Below are 12,997 nucleotides of genomic sequence, written 5' to 3'. Positions count from 1 at the left end.
ACATAAACAAAAATAAGATTTCTAGGATCTTCTCATTGGGATAAAATAATTCGGAGTGCTTTCAAGAAAGTGAGTTGGCTGAATTCAATGAATGATAAACCCTACGAATGGTAAATTTGGCCCTCAGTGGTAGGTGGATGGATTATTTAATCTTGCTTATTTTCCCTTGTTAATAATGAAAGACAGGAGAAGAGCCTGTCTCTGAATGCAGCTTTTAGAGCATTCCATCCTTTGGTCCTGTGATGGGCAGTGATGGGGAGTGGGAGGTGTGACTCCCTAGAGTCAAGGTCACCCTGCTGACCTTGCAGCAAGAGCACAGCAGCAGAGGGAACACTGCCATGATTGTCATAAGCCCTCTGCCCACCAGACTTAGTCTTTTCTCTTTGGGGTCCTATTGTGCCTTGCAGCCTCTGACATGCGGGTCTTTCTTTGCAGTAAGGCAGCTGGGGAGACTTCCATGACCACTGAAACTGGGGAAGTGGGCCATCAGCTGCCACACGTTCCACTCCTTTTCTGAGCTTCATTAAAATTCTATTTCATAATTTTAGTTTTTAACAATACCCCAAGAGGCCCATGAAGGCTGCCGAGAACGTGGCCTCATTTCAAGTGCGTTTGTCTTAAGGGTCTGGCCTTTCCTGGTTGAGCTGCCCCACACTCCCTGGAAGGGTTTCTTACAGAGGAAACTCCTTCAGGGTGTTTCATCCTGATGGTATGACTTTCTGTAGCCAATGGCTCAGGAACCTCTGAATAAGAGTTTTAGATCCATATTAACCACCCCATTGCATGTAGAAAATCAAGGTGTCAAATTTAAAAAAAAAACAAAAAAACAACGTTATACTTGGATAGTGTTTTTAGGCTCCAGGGAAAGCTGGACTTGGCAATTACCTGGCTGAAGAGTTGGGTATTTGATCCAGAAAAGGTGGTGAAGACAGGGGTTTGGTGTCCTCCATTGGGTTTTTCAGGATTTCACACATAGTAAGGTCATTGGGGTGGCTAGAATGTGCTTATTGAATTTCTTTTGTCATAGTCCCTTGTTCTGACTCCAAATCACAAGTCATACTAGTCTGTGCCTGTCCTCCTGCCCCCAGACTACACTTCCTAAATTCCAGTGTGCTTCTGTAATCATTGTTAAAGAGGCAAAATTGTCCGCATGGCCAAGAGTTTACAATCCAAGGCCTGTTTGGAAAATGTCCCATCAGTTCCTTCCGTGCCATTTGAGCTGGAGAGTCCCATCAGTTTACCCTTCTGAGAAAAGTGGGGTGACTGGGTGTGGGGTCTTCGGAGTTTGGCCAGAGGGGTGATGTCCTGTAGCAGCAGGGAAAGGAGGATGTGGAACCTGACAGTTGAGGAGGCAGCCTTGGGAAGCATGGAATAGTTTAGAAACTGACTCTCCAGGAACAGGAACGGGGTCCCAGGCGAAGGGTCCACTAAGGGCAGTCAGGAGAGCCAGGGCATTTGGGATCCAAGCAGGAGTGGCTCCCAGTGCCAAGTGACTTTTCCCTACGGAGTCTGGAGCTGGGCCTGAGGGAGCTAGGAGAGCATCAGAGGTATCTTGGACAAAAGCTGTGGGGTTACACTCTGGAGTCAGCACCTGAAAGCAAGCATACTAAATATGCCTTGTCGGCCATCTTTCAGGCAGGTGAAGTCATTTACTGAGGAACCTAGCATATTAATCACACCTTGAGCAACTGAAGTTTTAACCAATAGACAAAACCCTTTCATGGCACTCCATTTCCTTAAATGCATGCTGCATGTTGTTGCCCTCTACACACAGATACTTTTTGTTAAAAGAATCAGATGGCAATAGTGTTACAGAAAAATTCAGAAAAGGAAAAATCCAATGGTTCGGCAACCAACTAAAGGGCTATATTCATTTTTATAGGTTTTCTTATCACTCTTGCATAAATAAAATTAAAGGCATTTTAGCATTCTGCCCTTTTTACAGTGGTGTATCATAAACACTTTGTGTTTCCATTAGCCCCTATAGTTGTTGTTTTTAATGTTGCAGAATAGAACATCCTGAAGAAGCCCATGATTTACTAGATAATATTTTTCTTTTGGATATTTAGGTTTTTTTCCAGGTTTCTTGTTTGTCCCCAACATAATGCTCTTATTACAACAGTATGCACACTTTTGTGTGTGTGTGTGTGTGTGCTTCTCTTGAATTATTCCTGTAAGTAGAATTACTACAGCAAAGAAGATGAACTTCTTACAGCTCTTTTATATATTCTGATATTTCTTCGCAAAAGAGTTTTACTCAGTGTCACCTTATATTGGAACACACTGGCTAAATTGCAACTCCGACAGTGTTGGGGTTTTTCCCTTGTTTTTGCAAATTCAGTTGATGTAAAATGATACATCAAAGTTGCTTTAATTGTCATTTCTTTCATTACTAGAGGAGATAGTCTCTTCCATATGTTTTAATTTTATTCCTGATATGAATCACTTACTCATATCCTTTGCCTGTTGCTTCCTTTGATGCTTTTTTCTCTACGTTTCAATATGTTACTCCTTTTGTTAAAGTGATACAAAGAATTTCTGTAGTCTATTAAATGTTGGTGTTTCCATTGTTTTTAAGTGTCGTAATCTTGGTACAATCTGTCTTGTTTTCAAGTTCATCTGTACTTCAAAGCATGGATAAGGATTAGATCTGTAAAGGAATGTTGACTATTTATTGCATGCTAGTTGTTTTAGAATTTAACTTTAAAATGAAATATTTAACTGTATTATCCATTCAGAACCTATCTTATATTTCCTGTGGATCTTACTGAATTCTTTTCTGATTTGCTATCTTGATATCATAGAGAGGTTTGTTTAATAATCTTGCCTTCCCCCCATTGTACTAAAAGTCTGCTTTATTGTATGCTACATTTTAGGTTTGATTATGGGCTGCCTGTATTGTGCCACAGTCTTCTTTTTAACCATTACCAGAATGAATTTTGTTTCTTACTGTTTATATTTCCAGATTAATTTTATAGCAATTTTGTTCAATTCTAATATACCATATTGGAATTTTTTATTAAAACTGCATTAAATCTGTAAATTGAATTTCGGAGAACAAGCATTTGCCAATGTTACTAGTATTCTCATTCTATAGCAGTGAGACTGCCACCAAATCACATTTCATTTTATAGAATAAAGGTTTGTGGTTTTGTTCTAAAGATATAGCTTGGATTCATTTTAAAGGTTTAGCTCATGATTTAAGTAAATTCCCCAAAATGTACTATCTTTAGCAATTGTGAAGAGAATCTTCCATTACGTTTTCTAATTGAAAATACAGGGTTACTTTTGTTTCTATTTGGTATTATTGGTGTGTTTTTGGTTTGGTTTGGTTTGGTTTTTTTATATGACATCATTATTATTTAGTTGTCACTTGTGTCAAAGTAAACCTCCTGGGCAATATAAAGAGCCTCCAGCATGTTCAGGAAATGTTATCCTGCGACTTCCTAGAAGGGCTTCTTTCTTACTCTGATAACCTAAAGACTGGAACAGCAGGCGGTTCGGGAGGGAAAGGAAAATGAAAGCACAAATGCACATCCAGAAACTGATGTCATGCTCCTCCACCAGCCCTCCCATGGAGGTGGCCCCCACAGCTTTCATTGGTTGTGATAAATTCAGCAAGGAGCCTTCCTAGAGCCTGGGACCCCCAAAGTGGCATTTGGGGCTTCAGATTATAAAAGAAAGCAGTTTAGAGATCGAACGGCCTTGAAACATTCATGTGTGCCTGGAGAGAAGCAGAGTTCTCCCTCCTCTTTGTTGCTAGATCAGGTTTATCTTACTAGGAGGCAGTGTCCTCCGGGAACCACTAGAAGATATGTCAGTGACGGAATTAATTTTGAAATGACTGGTGAAATTATTGCAATAATGATCTAGTGGGACATTTTTCCTCTGGACCTGGCATCAGGGCCCTTCCCCAGCTTTGCCCCGCCCCACCCCCATCCTGTGAGGCAGTACGAAATATTCTCCTCCTGCCAGTGACTGCAGCCAAGGTCACTGGTGGCAGAGATAAGGCTGCCCTCCCAATGAGGTCTCATGGTCTTGACAGCCACATCCTCCTTTTGAACACACCCAGGCAGTCTTCCTTCCTGGGATATAACTTCGGAATTAGCATCAAATAGTAGAAAGAGTAGAATTTGTAGTTAGATCCAAATTCAAATCCAGGCTCACAAGATGACCATGGGACAGTGTCTCTTTTCTCATTTGTAAAAAGAAGACAAAAGGACCACTTCCTCCAGTTATTATTTATTCATTCAGGAAAAATGAATATGAAAGTGAGTGCCTCCTATTTGCCAGGCACTGTTAGAAGTGATGTTGATGTGGCAGAGAACACAACAAAAACTCATGCCGCGTATGTCCATGGATAGGAAGGGTAAATACACATCCGAAATAACTTGAATTCATATCTGCTAATAAAAAATGCCATGAGAAAAAATATAAAGCAGAAGGATGTGATGGAGTAAGGTTGATTGTTCTTTTAGAAAGAGCGATGAGAGAAGACTTCTCTAATGAGACTTCTGAGCACAGAACAAAAAATAGGGTGGGAATGTGCCATGGGAATATTGGAGGAAGAGCATCCCAGGCGAAGGGAAGCACATGTGCAAAGGCCCTGCAGTGGAGTGTGCATGTGTGATGAATAGAGGAAGACCTACATGGTGGGAGCAGAGGAGAGATGGGGAGCGTGCGTGGTAGGTGATGAAGTCACAAAGGTGGAGGGAACCAGATCAAATAGGGTCACAAGGACAACCAGGGGACCAGATCAAGCCTATGGTCTGTTTATGCATAGAACCTCTAGGTAAAAATGGTGTTTATAGTTAGAAAAAGTTGTCTAAAATAAATAAGACTATTAAGAAAGATCATATACATCTTTCCAAATCTAAAATGTTTACAATCTAATCTGGTTTTTTTATGTTCCTCTTTTCCATTTTATTTTTTAATTAAGCTTATTGGGATGACATTGGTTAATAAGATTATATAGGTTTCAAGTGTACAATTTATGACACATTATCTGTATATTGCATTGTGTGCTCACTACCCAAAGTTAAATCATCTTCTGTCAGCATATATTTGACCCCATTTACCCTTTCCTATCCCCAACCCCTTCCCTCTGGTAACCACCATACTGTTGTCTGAGTCTATGAGTTAGTTTGCTTTTCTTATTTGTTCAGTTGTTGCTTTGTTTTATATCCCACGTACGAGTGAATTCATATGGATCTTGACTTTTTCTGTCTGACTTAGCATGAATATTCTCAAGCTCTGTCCATTTTGTCACAAATGGTAGTATTTCCTCCTTATGACTGAGTAGTATTCCATTGTATATATGTACCACATGTTCTTTATGCACTCATTTATTGAATGACACTTTGGTTGTTTGCATGTCTTGGCCACCAGGAATAATGCTGCAATGAACATAGGGGTGCATATATCTTTGCCAATAAGTATTTTCAAATTCCTCAGAATAGGGGATGCTGGGTCATATGGTAACTCTTAATTTTTTGAGCAACCTCCATACTGTTTCCATAGAGGCTGTACCACTTTACATTCCCACCAGCAGTGAATGAGGGTTCCTTTTTCTCCACAACCCCTCTAATACTTGTTGTTACTCGTCTTGTTGCTAATAGCCATTCTAACAGGTGTGAGGTAGTATCTCATTGTAGTTTTGATTTGCATTTCCCTAGTAGCTAATGGGGTTGAGATTCTTTTCATATTTCTGTTGACCATTTCTGTGTCTTCTTGGGTGCCAGAAACATACAATGGAGAAAAGAAAACCTCTGCAATAAATGGCACCAGGAAAATTGGAAAGCCACATGCAAAAGAATGAAACTACGCTACAGTTTGTCCCCATGTGCAAAAATTAACCCAGAATGGATTATAAACCTGATACTATCTGGTATTTTACCAAGAAAATTTTCCAACTCCTGATTCAGGGCCTTAGAGACCATGGTGAGAATGTTATACTCTCAAATGTGAAGGAAGCTGTGGGAGACTGGGGGTTGAGCAAGAAAGTAATGTGTTGTGATTGATGATCTTAAAAGGATTCTCTGACTGCCATATTAAATCAGAATATAAAAGGGGGAGGGCAGAGGTGGAAGCAGAGTTAGGAGCCATGATTATGGTTTAGGTGAGATAGGGCAGTAGGTTGGACTAGACTGAGAGCAGTGGGTTGTTGAGTATTTGAATACAGAATACACTCTGAGGTGGCACCAGAGGGGCTTTGGACTGACTGTGGAGTATTGAGAGAGAGAAAGGAATAAAAGATGACTCCAAGATCTTTGATCTCCACATCTCCTTATGTTGTTGTGGAAACCGAGTGAGAGAGTCATCTTTTCTACCCCTAGGGTTTAACATCTCCAGTTCTCCCACCATGCTGCAGTCAGAGTTATCTCCCTAAGGTACAGTTTTGATTGTGACACTCTCCTTTCAAAAACCTACACCAGTGACCCCCTAGCTCTGGAACAGTCAGTCATAGCCTTCCGTAACCTGACCTCCCTGCATCTGTGTCCTGACTTGTTCCAGCTGTTTTCATTTCATTGACACCAACACTAATCAGTGAAATAAATGCCTGCTAGTTCCCAAGTATACTTCATACTTTTCCACTTCCAGGCCTTCACCCATGTGACTTCCTCTTTCTTACCATTGTTACATGTCAACAGTTCTATCAAATGTTATGGTCTACCTTTTCAATAAAGCCATTCCTTAATACCCTCTTTACCCTCCTGGTCTATTCTGATGCTGTGTCTCTTCAGTTCTTTTACAAGACATGTTTCTACTTATAACATGATTTTTTTAATACGCAAGTCTTATCTCCCCTACCAGACTATACAGAAGGAGACATATGGTCAAGTTCCTTGTCTTTGTTAAATCCCAACCCTGTACTTGGAACCTGTACAGCTTTAAGTAAATTACTTCATGTCTTTAAGCCTCAGTTTGTGTTGCTGTTAAATGGAGATAATTACCATAGTTACTTCCCAGCACTAATTAAGATAAAATGAGTTGATTCATGTACAACACTTAATGTAATTCCGTGCCTGCCATATAATTAGAGCTCATTTAATTCCAGCTATATGAATTCACTTTCATTGAGGAGCTGAAGCAATATCTTTGCATCCTAGTTTCCTGGTGCTTTGTACACTAGTTTTGTACACAGTAGGCTAATGAATATACTGTGAAAAGTGGAGAGAAATTAGCTCAAGTTCTGCAGTTAATGCTGAGTTCAGTTCCCTCCACCACCACAGCCAACTGTATGACATATGGCAAGACACCCTCTGAGAGCTTCAGGTCCCTCACATTTGAAATGGGGAAACCGTTTCTCCCTTGAAGGGTTATGAGAATGAGCTATGATGGTACATAAGCACCTGATACACAGTGTGTGCCAAACAGCAGCTCTCATGAGGATGATGATGATCAAAGCTTCTGTAGAGAAAACTCCTCCACCCTTCTAGCATCGAAGGCTGGTCATTCCTTAAAGCAGTGGTTCTCAAATCGTGGTCACTGGGCCAGCAGCATCAGTGTCATGTGCCCTGGGACCCGTGAGTTTTCAGGCTCCACCCCAGGCCTGGTAAGACAGACACTGGAATGGAGTCAGCAACCTGTGTTCTAACCAGCAGGCATACACCGGCGTCTAAGAAACACTGCCGTAGCAGGAGGAGGAGGCAGGAGGTGAAGACACCTCCAGGGCTATGATGTCTCATTCAATCCCAGTTGTCACCATAAGAGAGGACACAGGGGCCAGGAAATGCTTCCAGCAGTGCCAGAGAAGGGGAGGAGCACAAGCTCTTTAGTGCCACCTTTTGGGGTCAGTGACTCTTGACTCAGGATTACTCACTGAATTGATAGAAATGAAGGTGAACTGGAGGAAGGTGTGACCCATGGTCAACACTAGGAAATACCATTTTGTCTCCTGTTCACTTTGAGACCTGGGGCTAGTCTGGGAGCATGCACTCACAGCCAAAGTCATCATGAGCTGTTCATTACTAGTGATAATACAGATGTACAGTGAAAAGATCAGCTGGATTGACAAAATGTGAATATTATTCAGCATGACTAATTTTAATGTAAGCTGTTAACACATTTGTATTGTAAATACAGGAACTAAAGTTAGATCAAATGATTTCAAGCAATTTGGAAATATTATGAAGAACATTTAATCCTCCATAGTATTAAAATCTGGAGAGCACTGAAATATCCCCATAACCACAGTTATAAATAGTCATACACACACACAGAGTTATATGTAGTTATTGGCTTTTTAAAAACATGATACCACGTTTATCCTTTCTCTTTTCTTAGGTTTGTTGTATGACATGAAAAATCATCTCTTTGGCAGAGTGATTCTGTTAATCCAAATGGAGTTGAAATAAAATTACTCCAGGCTTTATTATCCAAACCTCTGCCTTCTCCCTACACCATCAGCTCTCCCTCTGTTGCTCAAGGCTCCAATGGAGGGTGAACACAGGAGACGAGCAGAACCTCAGAGCAGCCCCTTTGGCTGCGGGTCTGTAGCTCTGAATAAAATGTGCTGCATAAAAGATGCCCTTGGCATATAGAAGGAAAAGGGAAAATGTTTTAATTTCTCTGGATGATTAATTTTAATCACTGGCTTTGAATTCTCTTTTTGAGTGTATTTGGGGATGGAGGCCTATGTGCAAATATCTTTTCCTAAAAGGGGTGTGTGATCAAAATAATTTGACTGTCTCTGAGGTCTGGTTAGCATGACAGGGAGAGATTTAGATAAAAGGTTGAAAATATGGATGCCAGAAAATTCTAGAATTTTCTGTAGATTCAGTTTTCCATGTTATCTACTCACCTATAACTAGAGTAAATAATAGTTTTGTCTGATATCATGCATTATTCAGTTGAGATAGTTTTATGTGAATCAGACTAATGGAAAAGTAGGAAGCATACACCAGTGGCTTTATGGTGGGCTGCCTCTTCTCTCGCACCCAGCTCTCCTCTGGTTGGGCTGCCGCTGAGTGAAGTCAGAGCGGACCTACCTGGTGAGGCAGTGAAGGAGCCTGGAGGTCTCTCAACTGAAGGATCTATTTCTGCATAACTTGCCTTTTAAAGTCTCGTTGTCCACACTTTATCATTGGTGAGATTTGGGTAAATAGGACCCATTTAAGTGCATGGGCAGAAGGCACAAGAGCCTTGAAGGGAAAAGACCACAAGGCACAGAATGTGACCATTCACCTGCCCCCAAGCCACCTTTTCTATCTCTAGGCTGTAGTTACATCACATTTATTTCTCTCTCTCTCACTCTGAATGCTTCTGAGAAGTTTCAAAGGAAGGTAAGCAGTACCTATCTCATCTCCATGCTGCTCTGGTAGAACAGCTCTGGGTTTCTGCTGAACCCGGCAGGGGCCATTTTGGAGAAGAGGTTTGGCCCCACACACCCTCTCCCAAGGATGTTGCATGACTGGGTCGCAAGTCTTCCCCTGCCCGTAGGCTGGCCGCTCTCTTCTAGAATGAATTCCTTTGAATTCTTTGGGACCTTTGCAATGTGTCTTTCCTTTGTAGTTTGTCTTGTAGAATTCTTGTGCTGCTTTGCCTTGAGAGAGGCCACGGCCTGGCCTGCACTGACATTTTTCCTCCTCCTTCCCCACAGGCAGCACAAGGGGGTGGCCACAGGACTCTGCTTTATGGCCACGCGATTCTCCTGCGGCACTCTTTTAGCGAAATGGTAAGTACACCTGGTGTCTGCTTTCACCATTCAGTGAGGAGGGGAAAGGTTGAGGTTGAGGTGAAGGTACAGGAAACCAGCAAGTGTCGAGGTCAAGTTATTATTGGGTGTCAAATGGGATACAGATAACTGTAGCACATTATTGTCTTGGCACTTCCTTCTTATAACTTACCTCAATTTGCAATTATGTATTTGTATTTGCATAATGTCCAACCACCCTCTACCCTACTCCATGAGGAAAAGGACCATGTCTTTCTTATTTAACTAAACCAAATCCCATCAAGTACAGTACCTTGGCACACTAGACTCTCAATAAAGATTAGTTGAATTGATCAAATAAACTATGGGATAACTGACATCTTGAGTACACAAGGATAACTAGCATAGAAGAAAAGTCAATCAAAGATTTTTGTGACATTTTTCCTCTTTAGTAGCTGAAGGAAATGGGTTGATATCCACTGTCTTTAGTCCTGGAAGAATTTGAAGGTATTACGTTAATCCAGAGGCATGAGAAAGCTGATCAGGGTATAACTAATTAGGAATCTAGGACCAGAATTAACTCAAATGGTGATAACTTATGTAACTTGACATTTTTTCAAGTTTTAAATAAATTTGAAAAGTACATATATACTGCAGATCTTTGGCAGGGAGTATGAAGGAGAAGTATTGTGATCTCAATCAACTATAATATGTGCCAATTCCAATAACATTTACTCCCAGTCCCTACATGTATCATTTTCACTTGCTATCAGAGTAAGAACATTTGTCTTCTTTCTCTGGCCCTAATGGAAAACGGTTACATTCATTCAAGACTTCACTTTCACACATTTACACCTGCAGCATACTGCAAAGTTCATCTCAAAGCTTGAACTGTCAAATTGGCAGCGGGAGCAGCAGCTGCCTCTTAAATAATTTATTTATTGCAGTGTTTCTTTTCCTGAGCACTGGTAAGAAGTTGACCTTTACAGCTTTAACATTCTCCTGTTGTAGTCCTTTATGGCAAAGGACAGAGAATGAAATATGACCAAGTGGAAGGTTACCCAAGCAGGAGATGAGACATTTAGAGAGCGGGGAAACATACCCAGACAATCTCTAGAACTGAGAGGTGGTCATTGATCTTTCAGAATCTAGTGCTTATCCATAAGGGTAAATAAAATCTTACTACCTTTCTTTTTCTACCTACATACAATAAACAACACCTCAAACAGCATATTTTCCTGGCCTTGAAAACTCAGGCTAACATTATGGTGGCGATATGAAGGCTTGTGTTATTTATCATTGAACTTACTGCCTTCCCAAAAAATCCCACGCTCAGTTACCATAAACTCTCTACCTCTCCTTTTAGGAGCAGCTCTGAGAATAAAGTCTATGAGGTATGACTGTGTGCAGTGCAATGATTCCTCATTGTACTGTCGCAAAGAACTAGGAGTGGAAACCAGAAAGCACACTCCAAGTGCATATCTGCCTCCCCGTCTACTTCTAAGGTCAACCACTCTGCCTGCCATTGATGGAGACAGGGAACAGGCCAGAGCTTTTTTTCCTTTATTAAGTGATTTTAAAAATCAGTGTTAAGTTTCACATACACGGGTATTTTTATAATTGGATAAAATATATAGACATTTTCTGAGAAGTTTTAAAGCTCACAGAAATTTTGAAAAAAAAAATGTAAATAAATAGAAGTAGGGGAGTCACATGGTTCCATGGTTTCTGCCACTGTCCTAAGGAGACTTCTGTTATCAGTTTGGTGTAATTTCTTTTAACCTGGTTGCTAGGCATTTAAAGTTTGTATACATGCTAACTATACAAATACTGTATACTATTTTGTATTTGTTCCATGCTAATACACAATCTTGATAGAAACAATTCATGCTAACAATATTCCATGAAATGAAGTACCGAAGTTTATCAATCCTTCTATTATTGTTGGTCATTTATGTTGCAGTTAGATTGTTCCCAATTTAAAAATTTCTTTGTCTTTGAACTAAAACCTATTTAATATTTCTAACTTATTTCTATAACATATAGTCTCATAAGTTAAGCCACTGGGTCATCACGTAAGAACATCTTTAAAGTTTTATGTACATTATAAAAGTATATTTCAAAAGCATTATAAGAATGAAAGCGATAAGCCCTTACACAGTAGCTCAATGTTGACGTTGGCAACTGGGAGCCAAGTATGGTAGATGCCAAGACCTGACAGAAGAGTCTGACTTCACTCGCATCTGCTTTTGTTTCACAGTATCTAACATGTTTGACAACATCAAGATCCCAGACAGATAAACTAGCCTTTGATGTAGGTCTACAAGAACATGCCACAGGTAAGTCCACATTCCCAGATCCCCTGCTTGAGAAGGATGATGAGTGTTATTCACTTGGAATTCCAAACCAACTAACCAGTGGAATCAAGAAATAGATCTGATAAAATTTCAGAGAGTGATGAAGAATGTGTGATGAAAACATAGGAACCAAGAATAAGAGACTATAGTGCTTTTAAGCACAGTCTGCCATTCTCAAAGAAAAAAAAATTTTTTTAGGGTTTAGGACTGAAAATAAGTGGTGAAACTATTCCTGATAAGACCCAATGGTAATGAGTAACTGCTAAAAAACACAGAACAATAAGAGCTTCAGTAATGAAATATAGTGTCTAGATCACAAGCATAGTCCCATTTTATTCTACTGTGAACCAGCTATTTCTAAAGCAATGTTTTCCAATGTTAGTCAATGACATCCACCCTCATGATTTTTACCATTTTAATGCATCACCTTTATTATCACTTACTTTATGCCTTTCTTTAATTTACTTACTTTTGTACTTAAAATTTTAGAGACAAAAGTTATATCATTGCTATAAGTAGAAAACTGGTATTGCTTGCCAGAAAATTAAATCTAACGAAAATAAAGCCATGCCATTAAATAATTGAAGTGCTGTCAAATATTAGAAAGATATTAATGAAATAGAAGCTCCAAACTTAAAACTTTTTCTGATTGAATTAGAAGTCTTAAAGGAGTAATGAAAAGAAAAAGTTATCACTATATGATTTAATGTTCTTTACCACCAGTACTATACATCATATTTATTTTTTAATTTAGCCAAAAATATTGACAGTCAAGATAACTATTGTTACTTATTTATATTATGTTTATAGTTATATCATTTTTATAGTTATAGTATCAAAGAAGGGTCTGGTTTTCTGTAAGTTATTCCAAAAACCAATGGAGCAGTGGATCGAAGTTGAAAGCAAGTATATTTTACCTCCATGAAGGAAACCACTTTGTAATACCTGCAATTTTCCAGCAGAGAAACAGCTGGCCTTGGGACGT

At 39.8% G+C, this 12,997-nt stretch overlaps 1 protein-coding gene across 1 annotated transcript in view; it reads left to right on the top strand.

Annotated features, from left to right (window-relative positions):
* The window catches only part of RYR3 (ryanodine receptor 3), a 360,864-nt gene that overhangs the window by 55,092 nt on the left and 292,775 nt on the right, over positions 1–12,997 (top strand). Inside the window, exons 4-5 of the mRNA XM_090268335.1 lie at positions 9,602–9,676; positions 11,916–11,994. Of these exons, the coding sequence (XP_090124461.1) occupies positions 9,602–9,676; positions 11,916–11,994 (154 nt within the window). The remainder of the gene's footprint in view (positions 1–9,601; positions 9,677–11,915; positions 11,995–12,997) is intronic.

The sequence above is a fragment of the Furipterus horrens genome, unplaced genomic scaffold (genome assembly GCF_987537825.1).
Source record: "Furipterus horrens unplaced genomic scaffold, mFurHor1.1.pri manual_scaffold_3, whole genome shotgun sequence".
In the NCBI taxonomy this organism is placed as follows: Eukaryota; Metazoa; Chordata; class Mammalia; order Chiroptera; family Furipteridae; genus Furipterus; species Furipterus horrens.
The sequence above is the reverse complement of the archived record's forward strand: the minus strand, read 5'-3'. Positions and strand labels throughout refer to the sequence as shown.